General features: G+C 42.6%; 1 protein-coding gene across 1 annotated transcript in view; it reads left to right on the top strand.

The window, feature by feature from the left end:
- The first annotated feature begins 13931 nt into the window (after positions 1 to 13931).
- The window catches only part of Faxc (failed axon connections homolog, metaxin like GST domain containing), a 70379-nt gene continuing 65731 nt past the window's right edge, over positions 13932 to 18579 (top strand). Inside the window, exon 1 of the mRNA XM_048420692.3 lies at positions 13932 to 14608. Within this exon, the coding sequence (XP_048276649.1) occupies positions 14343 to 14608 (266 nt within the window). The 5' untranslated portion in view covers positions 13932 to 14342. The remainder of the gene's footprint in view (positions 14609 to 18579) is intronic.

Genomic DNA, 18579 nt, shown 5'->3' with positions numbered 1-18579 from the left:
GCGACAAATCTTTACAGGGCACAAGAGCATTCTCTCACAGCATTATATAATGTGTTTTGATCATAATCAGCCCCTTCTCTCAACTTCCGCCATTTCTACCCCAGCTTCCCTTCCTACCCAGTTTTGTGCTCTGTCTCTCTCTTTATCCATTGAGTTCACTTTATGTTGAACAACTGCTCTTGGGTATGGGGCCTACCCTGGAGTGTGGTTTATACACCAGAGGTCATAACATGAAAGAAAATTGACTCTTCCATTACCAGCAGCTATTAAATACCAATAGCATCTCCACTAGAGGCAGACTACTTTCTCCTCTATCTAAATAAAGTACGTTTTTTTTTCCTGTAAAATCTTCTTTGATGGAATTAAATGGGTTGCTAAACATGTGCTGAACTTGAATTCAAACATAAAAAGAATTTCAGGTAATGTTCTGTGTATAGGACCTAGTTCTGTATAACAGGTGCTAGTTTAAATGAGAATGGTCACCATAGGTTTGTATGTTTGCATACTTGGTTCCCAATTGGTGGAACTGTAGGAGGTGTGACCTTGCTGGAAGATGAGTGTTATTGGTGGCAAGCTTTGAGGTTTTGAAAGACTCATTTCATTCCCAGTATGCTCTCTGCTTCCTGCTTGCAGATTTGGGGGTATGAGATCTCAGTGGCAGCTCCTGTGCCATACCTGTCTGTGCCATGCTCCTTGTCACAACGGTGATGGACTTCTACACCTCTGGAACTGTACGCTTCAATAAACCCTTCCTTCCATAAATTGCTTGGTCAAGGGGCTTTATCATAGCAGTAGAAAAGTAATTAATACAATAGTTTTAATTTTAAGGTTTTTTTTATCCTTTTAGTGATAGAAAGGAATTTTATAACTTACTTTAAAATTTTAGTTTTGAGAATTTTCTCTTCAGCTATCATTTATGTAATTAAAAGGGCTAAAGTGATTTTTTTTCTACTTGAATTATGTGAATCTGTCTTTTTCTCAAAGTCCAGATGCTACACAAGGATAATCACAGAGGATGTTGGCTGAGTGACATAGGTGGAAAGTATGTGATTCATGTTTTGGAGTCTTTCACTTTTAGGTTCATGTGCTTACTGTAGACAAACAATAACACTTTGAACAAACATTTCCCTTAGCTATCTTTTCTCAGTTCATTTACAAGGAAGAAACAGATTCAGATAACTAGAAGAGAGCCAAGTGTAATGGCACATGCCTGTTATCCCAGGATTGCCGGAAACTCATGGCCAGAATGAACTACAGGGAGGTTCAGCCAGACTACATAGTGATACCCACTTTAAAACAATGACAATAGCAAAAACAGAGGAAAAAAGCAAAAAGAGAGATACTTTGTTTCTGTGTAGTTAGGGCCCAGAAAGTTCCGTGACTCCACTTAAAACTCTGACTGTGGGCCAGTGAGATGACTTAGTGAGGAAAGGCACTTGCTGCTGTACCTGTCAACCTGCATTTGGTCCTTGGGACTCACATAGTGAAAGGAGAAAACTGGTTCCTACAAGTCCTCTGACTCTTATATGTGCACTTTGACTGGTACACACACACACACACACACACACACACACACACACACACACACACACACAAACTGTATTTCTATATCAAGGATAGTGGTACACACTTGTATTATCAGAACCTGGGAGGAGGGGTTGGGAGATTAGGAGTTCAGGGTTGTCTTATTCGGTGTTCTACTGCTGTGGAAAGAAACAATGACCACAGTTAACTCTCATAAACATTGGGATATTATTTTTTTAATATTTATTTATTTATTATGTATACAATATTCTGTGTTATGTCTTCAGACCAGAAGAGGGCACCAGACCTCATTACAGATGGTTGTGAGCCACCATGTGGTTGCCGGGAATTGAACTCAGGAACTTTGGAAGAGCAGGCAATGCTCTTAACCACTGAGCCATCTCTCCAGTCCCTGGGATATTATTACATTTAGAGGTTTAGTCCATTATCGTCATAATGGGGAGCATAGTGACATGCAGGAAGACATGGTAGCTGAGAGTTCTACATACTGATCTCTTTTTCTTCCTTCCTTCCTTCCTTCCTTCCTTCCTTCCTTCCTTCCTTCCTTCCTTCCTTCCTTCTTTTTTTTTCAAGACAGGGTTTCTCTGGTTAACAGTCCTGGCTGACCTGGAACTCACTTTATAGACCAGACTGACCTTGAACTCACAGAGATCCCCCTACCTCTGCTTCCCAAGTGCTGAGATTAAAGGTGTGCACTACCACTGCCCCACCTCCAGATCTTAAGGCAGCAGGAAGAGAGATACTGGGCCTGGCTTGAGCATTTGAAACTCCAAAGCCCCGTTCCAGTGACACACTTCCTCCTACAAAGTCATACCTACTCCGGCAAGTCAAATCCCCAATCTCTGTCAAGTAGCGCCGCTCCCTATTGACAAAGCATTCAAACATGAGGCAATGGGAGCCATTGCTATTCAAAGCACCACAAGGGTTACCTTTAGTTACATAATAATTTGTCGCGACCACCTCGACCAACAAGGAAGACACAACACTTGACTCTTCTTTCTGCAGTTTATTCAGAAACCTTGAACAATCTTCTGACCCCAGGGAAAGCCCACCCACAGCTTAAATAGCCTCTGGGTAGCCAACCCCAGCATGCTATGTGGTAAATGCAGATAGGTCCAGAAACGCAGAAGCAAGCCAGATCCTTAGCCTTAGCCATATATGGAGTTGTTTACGACTGAGAGCACTCACCATCCGGGGAGGTGGAAGGTGGAAAACAGCGCCATCTTTAAGGCATGGCACTATGCGGCTCTCTACAATAATTCAAGACCAGTCTTAATTATATGTGACCCTGTTTCAAAAACAAAATACCCTACATAATCAATCAATCAGTCAATCTGATTCTTAAATTGAATTCTAGGAGTGTTCTAATAAAAGCTACCTTATTCTACTTTTTGGAATAAAAATGTTGGTTTTAAAGAATTTGTACTTTGGGAATTGAATGGAAGGCTCTCCCCAAACAGTGTTTTAGAAAAGAATTACTATGTTTCTGCTACTAAATACACATATTGTTCAGTGCTGAGAGTTGAAGATCATTCAGAAATAACAGTTTTTGTATTTGGATTGGCTTCCTCTGGGATGAAGAGATGAAAGTGCTGTGCCTCTGCATAGGGTCTAAGTTGAACTTAGAGGCCAAATTCAACTAAATTCTACAGAATTTGGGCTCAAAAAACCATTGCAGTTTTCTTTCTTTCCTTTTTTTTTTAAAGGCAGGGTTTTCAGTGTAGACCTGACTGTCCTGAACTCACTCTGTAAACCAGGCTAGCCTTGAATTCAGAGATCCACCTGCCATTGTCTCCTTAGTACTGGGACAGTTTTATTTTTTAGCTGGACTAGCTCTCATTCAGAAGCACCTATTCCTGAAGACTAGTGACATACAGGGTTTAGGGCTATAGGAGGTGTCTTTAACATATTAAGTTTTTACAGGAGTCCCCTTAAGAGAAAACTTTAGGGCTGATAGACTCACAAGAGATGATGCTTCTATATCAGGAAGGCAGAGAAAAGTAAAGCACAGAGAGAAGAAAGGTGAATAAATTTGCTTGGTGTCTTGGTTTGCAGCCACAGAAATCTAAAAGATGTCTGGTTGTACCCCATCCTCACCCAAGGGAGATAGATTTCTCAGTATTATCAAGTAATTTTAATTTAATATAAGCGACTTCTCATATTTCTTCTGACTCTTGAAGGCCAGTAAAGGGTTGCTTAGAATGCTTTGCAATTTTTATTTTTCTGATTTTCTTCATGAAAATTAGTTAATTATTAATTAATATAGTGTATTTTTTATAAGGAATACTATAATAGTGTGGATGTAGTTCACTGGTAGAGCACTTGACCAACATAGAAAAGGCCATAGGTTTCTCTGTAATCCAAAGTAAATAAGTAAACAAAAATAAAATGAAGAATAAGAAAAAAACCAACAACACACAAACACACTACAGAAGTTTCCCATCAGGAAACTTATGCCATCAATTTCCTTATTCCTTACTGGTGGCATTAATTTTCATAATTTTGATTGGTTGGTGTCTGATAGATTTATTACTGTAAATTTACTACTTTTTTCTTAGTACGATTAAGTGCCTTATAAAAGAATAGCTTTAGAATATTTAAATATTCTATTTTCCACATTCTTATTATCATCCTGTATTAGTCATGATGAATCTCTCCCTATATATAAAGGGATTTATTGGAATGACTTACAGGCTGCAGTCCAGCTAATCCAACAACAACTGGCTAGGAATGGAAAGCCCAAGAATTCAGAAGTTGCTCACTCCCTGAGTCTGGATGTCTCAGCTGGTCTTCTGTAGAAGATCGAAGAGATAGATCCTTCTAATGCCAGAAGGAATGGATGTGCTTCCAAGGTGAGGGCACAGAGCAAATGTTTTCTTCTTCAGTGTCCTTATTTAGACTTCCAGCAGACGGTGTGTCCCAGATTAAAAACATTCCTGCCTCAAGGTCCAGATCAAAGATGTATGTCTTTATATCTCAAAGGCCTGGACTAGAAGTGTATTCACCCACTTCAAACCAAGCAAAAACTCTCACAAGTGTGCCTCCATTTCTGGATTCTAGTTCATTCCAGATGTAGACAAATTGACAACGAAGAGTAGCCATCACTCATCTGACTTGGGCTGACCTGAAACTTACTGTGTAGACCTGGATTGCCTCAAACTCACAAAGATAAACCCCAAAATAAGGTAAACTTTCCTTCTTAAATTAAACTGCCTTTCTAGTGCTGGGATTAAAGGCATGTGCCATGACACCTGGACATTTGTTTTTGAGACAGAGTTTTGTGTAGCCATGGCTGGCCTTGACCTGATGGTATAGCCAACAATGACTTTGAACTTTTAATTCTCCTACCACTACCTCCCTGCAGATATTCCTCACTCTACCCAGTTCACTACTTGTGGTTGAATAGGAATGTCCCCCAAAGACTCACATGTTTGAATGCTTGGACCATAGGGAGTGATACTATTAAGAAGAAGTGTGCCTTTATTGAAGTGTGTGTGTGGCTTTCTTACAGGAGGTATGTCACTAGGGGGTAGGCTTTGAGGTCTCAGAAGCTCAAGCCAGTCCACTTCCTGCTGCCTACGGATCTAGATGTAGAACTCACCAGCACAATGTCTGCCTGCATGCTGTCATGCTTCCCACCATGACAATAATGGACTGAACCTCTGTCTGTAAGCCAGCCCTAGTTAAATGTTTTCCTTTATAATAGTTGCCTTGGTCATGGTGACTCTTCACAGTAATAGGAACTCTAACTAATTTATATGATATTAACTAGTTTATATGATGCTGGAGATGAAACCTTGACCCTTGTCACTTTACCAACTGAACTACCTACCTAGCCATGACTAGTCCCATGATGAAGCTGCTCTTTCTGCTCTCCCTTGCCTGTGTCTGATACACTATACTTATTATGCCAATGTTTATGATATGGAACTGGAGAGATGACTCATCAGTTAAGAGCACTTGTTGCTCTTCCAGAGAACCCGAGTTCAGTTCCTAGCACCCACACTGGGTGGCTCACCACCATCTATAACTGCAGCTGAATCACTCCAGGTGATTCAGTGCCTTCTTTTGACCTCCACATCAACACACACACACACACACACACACACACAAAATTAAAAATAAAGTCTTAAAAAAGAAATTTTGTTATATTTTAGAATGGGAGCCACAGTTTTGAATCTGTTCCATCTTGACTAATAGAGAGCTCAAGCCTATTTTTGTTCTTCAAGGATAAATAAGATGTTTGGCCAAAGGTGTGCTGCTGATGTCTTCCTACTCAAAGACCAGACAAAAGGATGTTTGATTTAGGGCGTGGTTACTAGGTGTTTTGAGATATGAGGAGGTAATTATGCTTGTCTGTTCCTTGTATCATGTAAGGGAAGACTTGTGCTCTCTCCTTTTGGTTGAGGAATATAAGGCCTATGAGGAGTAAACTTTAGGCTGCTACAGTGTCCACTGGAAGCCCTCCCAACTCTACTGTCTGTCTCTTGTCTCTTTCTTACTCCTCCCTCCTCTTTTCAGGCACATGTGAACAAGTCGACCAGTACCTACATGTTACTGTTGTCCTTAATTCTGTTAGAAGGCTCTTTATTCTGATAACTTTCAGGGTAGGTAATGATCATAAGCTTGAGGCCAGGTGAAGTAACAGAGAGTTAGAGGCCATTCTAGTCCATGGTCTGGACCAGAAGGCCATTCTTCAGTGACAAGGTCCTGAGGGGGACGATGAAGGGATGAGAAAATAAAGACCATAGGAAAGTTTGGGATCAGGAGGTCTTGCACACCCTGATGGCTCACACAGACAAGTTTATTAAGAAGCACAGCATCTTACATACAGTTTGGATGGGATGGAGTCCACAGAATGCTATTATAAAGTAGGACAAGAAAACCTTCAAGGCCCCAGCCCCAGACTGGACCTTGCCAACTCTTCCCCTGGGCAAGGACACAGAACTAATTTTTCTTTGTCTTTTCACTGGGGCCTTTGAGAAAGCCTTGGAACAGCTCCCAACAAATCCACACAACAAAATCCTGCCTCACAGAACAAATATGTGTGGGTAAAATGTGCAAGTATGTCTTAGCTCTGGTTCATAGCTTTATAGTTTAGTGTAACATCTGGCACATTTAACTGGCACATGTAATGAACTGATTGTAGTAAGATTTTTCTTTGGGCTTCCAGCTCACAAATAATGACACAGAGACTTCTTATTAATTATGAGAGCTTGGCCTTTAGCTTAGGCTTGCTTTCAACTAGCTCTTATAACTTAAACTCACCCATTTTTTTTTTATTAATCTACATTCTACCACATGGCTTTTATCTCTGTCCAATTCCGTCTTGTTTTTTTTTTCTTTGCCTCTATCCCATTTTGTGTGTCTGACTTGTTCTGCATCTTGCTTGTGTCTCTGGTGCCTAGATTCATCTCGAGTTTCCTTTCTCTGCCAGGAAGTCCTGCCTATCTCTCCTGCCTAGCTATTGGTCATGTAACTCTTTATTAAACCAATCAGAAGGTGCCTTAGGCAGAGACATGTGTTTACAATGTAAACAAATATGTTTCAACAACTGATTAGGTTAATTTTCTTACATAGACTCATTTTCCCATTAAAGAAAATGTTTTTGTTCTTAGGGACTGAATCCTTGAAAAGTAAGAGACATACAGCTTAGGTGAAATGGTTCTAAAAATGGAAATAGTCCATGTTGTTAGAAAAGGCTGATTGCAGCTGTGCATGGGGGTGCATGCCTCTAATCCCAGCACGTGGGTGAGAGAAGCAGGCATTCTGTGAGTCTGAGGCTACCTGGTCGATACAGCAATTTCTAAGTCACTCAGGGCTGCATAGTAAGACCCTGTCTTGATCAATCAATCAATCAATCAATCAATCAATCAGACAAACAAACCCCAAAGGGCAAAACTAAACATAACAAGAAGAGATAATAAGAAAATGAGAATAGAAAAAGATGGCTAGATGAAACACTTTTCAGAACTTTAGAAATTATTTCTGTGAATGTGTACTTGCCTGGGTAGAGAACGAACATGCAGGAAAGTGTCAGCAGCTGGGGATTCTAGGCGCTTGTGTGAGATTTCATTTGTATTCTGACAAATAAAGTTTTCCTGGAGATCAGAGGGCTGAGCTAGCCACTAGTTAACATAGAAGATGGGCAGTGGTAGCACATGCCTTTAATTCCAGTACAAGTTGTTATCGGTCATGGTCATGGAGGAAGCTAAGCAAAAGAAATGAGGTTCAGGAATCATGTTCTGAGAAGAAAAGGAGGAATATTGGAATGATACGATAAAAGGAAATATTCTTCAATCTGCTTTAGACTACAAAGCAACTACTAGTCTCAAATATATTATATTGGTATAAATTTTTGTATACCGGTACAAATTTAAGGTTATTTTTGTTATAACATACTCTATGGTTCCACACTTGTTTAAGATACTTTTGTATATTGTTACAAATTTAAAATTATTTTTTGTTAGAATATAGTATATATATATACTATATATAAATATATATATATATTTACTCTTGTAAAAGGTATTGCACCTATGCAGTTCATTTGGAAATGTAATGTGTAGTTCTAGTCCTTAAAGACTATTATGACAAACGGTTTAGGATAATTAAGAAACACAGGTTAATATTTAGTCATCTATAATAATCAAACTTGTAACTCATGTTATGTATATTTTCAAGATAAACAGATACATTTTAGACAGATGGTCTTCAAACACTCTAGAGACCTACAGAATTTGACATTTAAGACCTTTTAATAACATGGCAGTGAGACATGTCTGTTCCTGGCAACATCAATGAACTTTTTTTTTTTTTAAAAAAAGAAAGAATAGTAGGATGGGCATCACAGAACATCCATGTGGAGTTTGCTTTCATCATGGCAAAGTTAGTCCCTGGGCAAAGACGCTGCCTTTGCCTCAACTGCTAACAGTATGCTGTCCAAACTGGACAAGAAGAATACAAAACATGACTCATAAACTTTACCAAGACAAGGTAGGACATCCTTCAAAATTCCTGCTTCACAGAAAAGTCTTTCAGATAGTCTAGGCCTGTAGGCCAAAGATAGATGCCACAACATTGCAGAGAAACCTTGGGGTGACTGTCCTAGCAGACAGATGTCCCTGTCATTTCATCGTTTTGGAAGTTGCTTACTCTGAACTTCCTGTTTACTCAGGTAATATTATATCCTTTTCAGAGCTCAGATGGGGATGAAGATTGGATAGTTATAGTTACAGTTTTCCATAGTTTTGATAGAAAGTAAATCATATACAAAACTTTGGACTCACCAAAGGATAGATAATGGAGTATTATTAAACATTGTGAGTGTATTTACTTGATAACTGTTCTGATTGTATATAGTTTTACTATTTTAGAATTAAACCCTTTTCTTTTTATTTAGACAAAAAGAGGAAATGTTGTGGAATATTAATACACTATGTGAAGATGTATTTCTATGACTGGTGTAATAAAAAGCTGAACAGCCAATAGCTAGGCAGGAGGTATAGGCGGGACTTCCAGGCACAGAGAGGACTCTGGAAAGAAGAAAAGCAGAGTAGCCAGACTGAAGAAGAGAAAGGTAATACCATGTGCTTAATATAAATATCATATCATAGATTAATATAAATATCATATCACAGATTAATATAAATGTCATATCATAGATTAATATAAATATCATATCATAGATTAATATAAATGGGTTAAGTTATAAGAGCTAGTTGGGAAAAAGCTAAGGCCAAGTTTTCTTGTCATTATTTCTGACAGCCCAAAGAAAAAAAATCTTTCTACATTTCTACAGTTTCCAAAATCACTGACTGGCAGAGAAAACAAACTTGTGTGGGTAGTGTGTGTGTGTGAGAGAGAGAGAGAGAGAAAGGGAGGGAGGGAGAGAGAGAAAGAGAGAGAGAGAGAGAGAGAGAGAGAGAGAGAGAGAGAGAGAGAGAGAGAGATTCGGGGTCTAATGTATATCTTCCTGCCTCTACGTTTCAACTGCTAAAATTACAGGCATGTGTTTGCCCTTCCCCCACCATTTTATGTGGTGCTAAGGAATCCTGGGAAAAGGAAAGGCAGAGATGCAGTGTCATCCAGAAGCAGAGGAAGCAAGACGAGAATGCCTTACTGAGAAAATGTACCGAACCACATGGCTAACCATAGAAAAGAATTATGAGTTAATTTAAGTTGTAAGATCTAGTTAGTAATACATCTGAGTAATAGGTCAAACAGTTTATAAGTCTTTGTGTGTTTATTTAGGACTGAATGGCTGCAGGATCAGGCAGGACAGAAACTTCCATCTACATGGGCCCTCCCCCATCAATCACTAATTTAGAAAGTGCCCTACAAGCTTGCTTACAACCGGATCTAATGGAAGCATTACCTTAATTGAGGCTCCCACCTCTCAGATGACTTTAGCATGTGTCAGGTTGACATAAATGACCCAATAAACAAATCAAGAAAACCAAATCCTTACAATAAAACTCAGAAGAACATTATCAAATAAATTATTTATTGCTGAATAATACATAGACATTTTAATAAAATAGCATAATACATTTAATTATTTACAATGAGCAAAAGGATTGTTTCACATCTACTTGTTACAGTAGCAAGGTCTTAAATACTTTAAGTATAAAAATTGTATTTTAAAATGAGAAGTGTATCATTATGAGAAATTTCCTAACATAAATAAACTGCCCATCTTGCTCATTTGATTAGGCCTGAAAAATCTGCCAGATCTTTAGCTGCTTAGGCAGGGAAGTAGAGACAAGATAACGCACTTCTTATATATCCCCTTTTCTCCTACTCTCTTCCTTAAGTTTCTCTATTGTCCCAAGGCTTCCTCCCTCAGCTCAGTACTTCAGGGGTCAGTTATGCATTACCTCTGCCACAATTGTTCTTCTAGAGTCTTGGTACAGTTTTTAAATTTCTGATTCGATTCCTGCCCAATCCCTTTATCTGTATGTAATGGTCAAACTCCTAAAAACCAGTGTGCCCTAGTGGGGTTGATGAGGAACCATATGCCCAGGAATGCTTCTAGTCCTCAGAGTTCTGAATTCCTTCTGAGTTAGTGGTATGGAGAACTGCCATTTAGACCGTCTGGTATCACCTGGAAACGTGTTAGAGAGGCAGAACCCCTGTGTTCCTCAAAACACACTCCAAATTTATACTGTAACAAGCTTTCCCATAATTCATGTGCACAGAAGTGTTTGAGAAGCACTGGTGTGACCTACTTGTCATTTATTTGAGTGTCATGACTGACTCACAGGCGATACATGAGCTGGTTTCTTTTTTGAAGAGCAGGTGGCCTTGAATGGAAAATTCTACACACACACACACACACACACACACACACACACACACACACACACACACCTGGCTATATACATACACTACATACATCTGAGAGTTTGGGAAACTTGTTTGGTTTTCTCTTGGCCAGCTGTCATGGAAGAGGTGATGATGTAACTGTAGGACAATGTAACTGAGGTTTCCTAGTCATTCAATTTAGACACGATTCGGATTGTAGCAGAAGTATTCCTTCAATACTGCAGACAGTGCGCCAGCACCCATGTATGCTATAAATGGCAATACAAGTGATGGATAATTCACAGGGTTCTTTGGGTTTTGACACTGACTCTATTGCTACAAGCTTCTGGAACTGGGTAGTTCATTGTTCTTCTGGGGATTTGGTTTCTTTGTAAGATGGGTGAAAACATTTGTCTAAGAAAGTTTGTTTTGGCCGGGTAGTGGTGGCACACATGCCTTTAAACCCAGCACTTGGGAGGCAGAGACAGATGGATCTCTGTGTGTTTGAGGCCAGCATGGTCTACAAGACCTAATTCCAGGACAGCCAGGGAAACCCTGTCTTGAAAAACAAAACAAAACAAAACAAAAAACAAAAACAAAAAAAACAAAAAAAGAAGGTTTTTTTTTGAAAAATTATGTAGTATAATACCACATAGACAGGTGGTGTTGGGTTAATTAGTTCCTTCCCCTTTCAACACCTTGATGTAAGTTAATTTTGAGAAACAAAAAGCTTGGAAAAGAAAAATACTTACCAGTTATGAACCAAGTGTGATTTTAATGCTATTATCGGGGAAATTAAGACTCCCTTTTTGGGTTCTTAGTCTTGTTCACAGACAAACTTAAAAATAGCCAGTAGGAGTTCCCGGGAAATTTTATCAGTGCTAGCATCCATCTTCCTGAGGAGCTGGTCTCTTGACCAAGTGATTGACAGGCCCAGGCGAATTAACTCTTAAGGGAGGAGACAATAGTATGAAGTTTTCTATTTTTTGGAGAAGATCAGAATGCCATGTTTCCACCCTGGAATACCCAGAGGTGTATTCCATTCTTTTTACCACTAGGAAACAGCAAAGCTGGCAAACTCAGTTGTGATAATGGTAGGGATGGAATAAAGGTGCTGGTTACAACCCTAGGATCTTCAAACCATCCCAGTGACTGATAGAACCTAGGAGAAGTGTGATAGCTCATGCTTAGCTTCTACACCGTCTGCCTTCAGATGAGATAGGACCACACAGCTACTGCCAGTCACCTCTAGGATCTGAGTGTCCACTGGGTCTTAAGAAGCCGTTCTTTAAAGACTCAGTCTCCCTAGCTCTTTGGTTAACCCAAATTCTGTTTAGCTATTTATTTATTTATTTATTACCTTCTTTTTTTTTCTAGTCAGGGCTTCTCTGTGTAGCCCTGGCTGTCCTAGAACTCACTCCTTCTGTAGACCAGGATGGACCTGAACTGAGACAGATCTTCCTGCTTCTGCCTCCGAAGTGCTGGGATCAAAGGCCTATTTAGCTGTTTCACTTCCTTCTGTGGGGCTCACCACCTGGTTGAATCTCGGCCCTGAGCCCTGGGTTGCCTTCTCACTGTAGGTGGACTGCGATCCTCTGTGCAGATGCTTTTTCTCCGTGAGATTTAGGTGAACCTTGGATGAAAAGCTGGCTGAAGGCTTGCAGAGCTTGCATAGCTGTTGGCTTAATGGTTGTCTCTGCTTTCCTTATTCTCTCAAACTTTACTTGATTCTTAGTGTGTTGGCTTTTTAGAGTTGACTGTCTCCTTTCAACATATTTGGCTATAGTAATAATAATCTTTTGTCTTCTATGGCATGCTTAGATTTAACCTGCATCAGATTAAGATGCTCTTTTGGTTTTTCTTGTGAGATTTTTTTTTTTTTCGGTTTATTTGAGACAAGGTTTCTCTGTGTAGTTTCTGTGCCTGTCCTGGAACTAGCTCTTGTAGACCAGGCTGGCCTTGAACTCACAGAGATCCACCTGCCTCCACCTCCCGAGTGCTGGGAGTAAAGGCGTGTGCCTCCACCGTCCAGCCCTCTCTTGTGAGATTCTACTTGACTCTACTTGCTTCTTAAAGACACCCACTGTAGAGTATCATGAACATTTAAACCATATTTGAGTCAAAGATCAGGAAATACTCAGTAACTTTCCCATGATTTTCAATATGCCACAGGGAACAGCAGAGGAGCTGTGTGAATGGCTTTGCGGGATGGGGAAAGGAACCCCTGAAATTCATGTCAACCTGGCTAGGAACTACTTCCCTGTTTCTGGGGGCAAACAATGATTATTTCTAGCACGGCTGGACTACCTGCTTCCTTTAAAGGGGCGAAGTCCAGAACATGGGAGGCCCTTCATCACCACCCCAGTTTCTATTGTCTTGGGGGACGAATATGTTCTTAAATTCATACCTGCATTTTAATTGTGAAGAATCTTACGTTTTTAAAAGTTTAACTTTATTTCTTTTAAACTAAAACTGCCCATGCTTTGGCTAGAATTCATGCACAAATCACAAACTTCTATAAAGCACGGTCTTGTTCTCTGCGCTCAAGGAATTAAAGGGCTGGGAACATAGCTTGTCGGTAGAGAACTTGCCTACCGTGTATGTATGTATAAGGCCCTAAATTCAGTTCCTAATAATCTCCTCAGTGTTATCCAGGGTAGGGGAAACCATTGAATACACAGTTGCTTATTTTTACAAATGTTCTGCACCAAAGGGGAAGGAGAATATCACTGAAAGCATGCTTCAGTGATATCCTTGTTAACAGTTTCTGAGGGGCAAAGACAAGCAGTCAGAGGGGAGATTTCTCACCTAGAGTACTTTCTGCTGTTATTTGTCAAGACAGACAGCTCTTCGTCGGCACCGTGCCCAAACCTAGGTGTCTGTGCCTCCCTGAGCGCTTTAAGCAAGGCGAGCAGAGGTTTCCTGATGGCCAGACTCTCCCGATCTTAACCTGCCCCCGCCTGACGCTTCCGGCCGGCAGCTCAGGGCAGGTGAGTCCCGCTCCCGCCCCGCACCGCGCCTGCGGGAACGGGCGGCACCGAGGGCGGCGGCTGCGGACTCGGCCTAGCCGCAGTCACAGCCTCCCAGGCCACCCGCCTCCCCGAGCCCCGGTGGCCAGCCCTGCAGCTGTCCCCGAGCAAACGGAGGCAGAGCATCGCCGAGATGCGGGGCGGGGGGCAGGGCGTGGGGTAGGTGACTTTATCCCGCCTCTGTTGCCCGGCCCAGGGGAGCAATGACATCACGTGGCTCTTTCCACGCGCCGACACAAAGAGCGGCTGCGAGAGGCCTCGGCCAGGGAGGCCGGCGGCCGCCGCTGCCTCTTAGGGCTCCGGGGCCCCGCCAGCCCGGTCCTCCGTCTGCTGTCCGCGCCCTTCTGCAGCCGCCGCTGTCGCCAGCGCCCCCCGCGCACCGCTGAGCCCGACCGGGCGCCGGCCCTTTCCCATGCGGGCTGCGAGGGCCCTGGGAGGGGCGCCCGGAGCCAGCCGCGCAGCATGCACTGGGGGGTTGGCTTTGCCTCGTCCAGGCCGTGCGTGGTGGACCTGAGCTGGAACCAGAGCATCTCTTTCTTCGGCTGGTGGGCCGGGTCCGAGGAGCCCTTCTCCTTTTATGGGGACATCATCGCTTTCCCTTTGCAGGATTACGGTGGGATCATGGCAGGGCTGGGCTCGGATCCCTGGTGGAAGAAAACCCTTTATTTGACCGGGGGAGCTCTGCTGGCCGCGGCTGCGTATCTGCTCCACGAACTCCTGGTCATTAGGTGAGCCGCAGAGAGGGACCCCGCACGCGGGCGCCGGGTGCCGACAGGGACACCTGGCCCAGGCAGGGCTGGCGCGAAGGGGGGTCCGGGACCAGCCCCTCTGTCCTGCTGCCTAAAGATCCAAGCGTCCTCTCTCATCCTTCCTCTAAGGGTTTCATGGTCACCTGGCCACTTGTGAGGGGCCATTTAGAGTTGATGGGAGAATTAAATTGGGAGGGGAAAGCATTTGCCTTCTAGCGTTTGGATGCTAAAAGCAAAGTGCCGTGAGTCACTCGTGCTATGGATCAAAACAGTCTGTTAAAGCCCCATAGAAAGATTCTAACTGCAATCAATGCCTTTGCAACAGTAGAATGAAGCTCTGCAGAAATACGAAGGTACACTTTTATAAACGCCTAATTGGTTTATGGGTAACAATGCTGGAATATTAAGTATTAACCTCATCTCTACATAAAAGGTTAGTTCTCCCTTACTCCTCACTAAATGTCAACATCATTAAGAGGCTGCAGCTGCAGAAGCTGGGAACCTCCTGTCGCTGTTTAAGATGCTTGGCTAAGTAGCCCTTGTTCAGTTTTGAGGCAGCCTTAACCTGCTTACCTGCTTCTCTGGTATGGAACTGTAAGTGCCTTCAGGTTTAAATGCCATTGTGTGCACGGTAGCAGATCTGAGGGGAGCATTAGCACATGGGGTACTTGCCATAACAGGGAGTCTCCCTGGGCTGTAAACAGTTTCATGGCTGCCTGCCGCAGAATGTGTACAGGGCTGACTTGAGACTTAACAATAAACGGAGGCCCCTGGTGTTGGACCTGCTAGTCCCATAGCTCTTTAGCGGAGAAAGTGATACCACAGGATACCGAGACAGGCTTTGGTTAACTGATACGTCCGTTTATGGCTGAAATTTCCCCGCATTTGGGTCCCCAGTCACTGAGGATTATTGGAGGCAGAACAGTTTTCAGTAGTTGAGCATTTCTCTTCTGCCCAGTGTTTTTCTGGAGGGGCAAGGATGTGCTAACACCACTTTCCCCAGAGGCATGGTGACTAGAATATAGGGAGTAGAGGTGCACAGTGCTAGGTTATAAAGTGGCTGGTAACCGCCAGTGGGCTGACGGGCGCTCCAGGAGGACGCTGTGATAGCCCGACAGTGTTCACACTGTTTGTTGGTTCTGAGAGGGTCAGAAATCAGCTAGGTCTGAGAAATTGTGTTGGTTTTCATATTATTTAGCCACAGTGGAAGACTGAGAGGTTTAAGCTCGCCACATCTCATTTAGCGCATTGTGTCGAATCTACTTGAACCAAATACAAAAGTTTTAAAGTGAAATGTCTCCAAGATTACTCCCCATGTATGCCACCTTAGAACTCTATTTCAAGTCAGGTTCTGTCCACATAGAGAGCTGGCACACACTCTGCGGCACTTTAAACCGTACCTATTTGTTTCCCGGCTCTATTTCAATCCACAGCCTGTGAGGGCTGTTCCTGCACCATGCCATGCAGCTTCCCAGCATTTTCTCAGTTGTGGACAGTGAAGGCTCCATATAATTGAATCTAAAATGTGGCCTAGATGACCTTGCATAAATAATGGGACCTTGGGAGCTCACTTTGGAAAAGACCACGCCCTGGAAGCTTAGGATCCTGGACACTCTTAAGTCCTCTGCCCACGTTAGGTCCTTCCCGGTTATGGTGACCACAAATCTCAGCTCTGGATGCTTCCCTGAATCGAGATGTTTTAAGACCCCTGTTCATTTACTTTTATTTCTTGAGACATGAATTGATAAACCTTATTATACTACAAGCTGAAAGAAGGCTGCCAAAGTTTTAGGAACTTGGTAGGACTCTGCGTGCGACTGCAAGTATCTTCAACAACTACCACTCAAGAGTCGAGTGAGGTTAAGGAACCTGCCCAAGCACAAGCAGAAACAGGAGTGAGGCTCAGGTTCCAATATGGAGCCTGGCTGCTTGTGAGAAAGGGCTCACTTTGAGGTGTTTTGTTGCGGGAGAGAGGAGGAGAACAGGGGCATTTCCTAGGAAGACAGGCCTGTGGTGGAGAGGCAACGTTCTGCCAGTTTCCAAGAGCAGAGAGATAAGGGACAGACCGGAGCCCTGAAGACAGGCTGCAGAGGGCACAGATAGGGAAACGTCCACTTGCTGTGTGATCTGAGCTTCACCTGTCTGTACAGAGTAGGCAGAGAAACAAATCAAAGCCTGAAATGTGTGGGAGGAAAACATGGCGTAAAATGTTCCCACTGTCGTTCATTGGCAGCTCGCAAGTCTTCCCTCCCGTGCCTGGACTTTCTGCTGCCCAGGTTAACCTTAGTCAGTGACTTTGTCTCAGGAGAGAATGAAGTTGTCAGGCCACTGAAGAAGCCTAATTAAGGAGTATAACGAACATATTTATTTCTAGGGGGAAGCATAGGTGCTTGTCTGGGATATTATTTTGGGTATCTGTATTGTCCCGACTGTTATATTTGTGAATGATTATTGTCGTAACCCTTTGTGTTCCTCAAGTGGAGATGGCCTGGCATCTATAATAAATTCACTCAAGCATCTGGATTATTTGCTTGTAAACGGAATGACTAAACAATGTCTTCATTCCCAGGGGCTCATTTGCGCTTTGGTCCTCCAGCTGAAGGGTCCCTATCTGATCTGCACAAGTGACTCATGCCCGTCACAGAGGCATGATCATCTGCGGTGTCCTCAGAGCAGGGCAGGAACTAGTTAGTCCCTTATTAGGTGGGCCACCTGGCCTGCTTCTCTTTTCAGATCTCACTCTAAGGTCATTGTATGAAACAAACTGCGCAGGAAGCAACCCATCTATCGGACCCTAAACTATTGGTTGGGTCCTGACAAATAGAAGGCCTATGGAGCAGCCGGATTATTTGGGTTCAAATTTGGTTCTGCATTTAGCCAACCAGACACTGTTGATGCTGATAACTTCTTAATTAGTATCATCTATACAGTAGAAATATACTTCCTTATCCACTTGACTTAATATGTAAATGCATGTGAACTACTTAGGACAGTTTGTCCTACGGACATTCTGTAAAGATTAGCCATCCCTAGCGAGCTGAGTCGCGCTGGCTGGGTTAGTAGAACTAACCAAGGAATTGCCAGTTTTCTTTCCTTTGGACTTTTGGGATCTAGAGTTATTTCAAACTTGATACATAATATATATATTTTTTTCATTTGTACTAGGGGTTGGACCCAGTGTTCCACCTGTGGAAGCCAAATAACCCAGCGCTGAGCTATGTCCTCACCTCACTCCACTTTTGACATTTTTCTCTTTTCCTTCCTTCCTTCCTTCCTTCCTTCCTTCCTTCCTTCCTTCCTTCCTTCCTTCCTTCTTTCCTCTCTCCCTCTCTCCCTCTCTCCCTCCCTCCCTCCCTCCCTCCTTCCCTCCCTCCCTCCCTCCCTCCTTCCCTCCCTTCCTTCCTTCCTTTCTTTCTTTCTTTCTTTCCTTTTTTTGTTTTTGTTTTTGAGACATGGTCTAGCTCAGTTGCCTAGGCTGGTCTTGAACTTGTAGTTTTCTTGCCTTCTGAATAGTTGGGGTCTACCACCAGGCTTGGCCTGACCGACTTGATCCGAAATTGGTGTTCCTTGGGCAAATTACATTCTGACTTTCAAGTTTCCTATCTACTATAAAATGTTAGAGTGGTGTCCCAAATTTAAACCTTAAGAGTCCCCACTTTAGAGTGCTATTATCAGAGTTAAGTAGGCTAATATGGATCATGTCTATAAAGTCATTAGCACGCTGGCTCCTGACCAGCATCTATTTTGACTATGAGATGCCTAAGTGAATCTTTAGAATTCAACTCTTCTGGCCAGTAGGGCAGAGGATTTCATACTTATCGCCTTTTAGTTCTTAAAATTTGCCCTGCTAATTTACACAAAAACACTACCCTGTATTGTGGATTATTTTATTGGGTAAAGTCAGTTGTGAATTGAAGAGTTTGTGTTGTCTACCAATAGTCCAAATAAGT

Source organism: Myodes glareolus, chromosome 16, assembly GCF_982192425.1.
Source record: "Myodes glareolus chromosome 16, mMyoGla1.1, whole genome shotgun sequence".
NCBI lineage: Eukaryota > Metazoa > Chordata > Mammalia > Rodentia > Cricetidae > Myodes > Myodes glareolus.
This window is presented reverse-complemented; position numbering and strand designations above follow the sequence as displayed.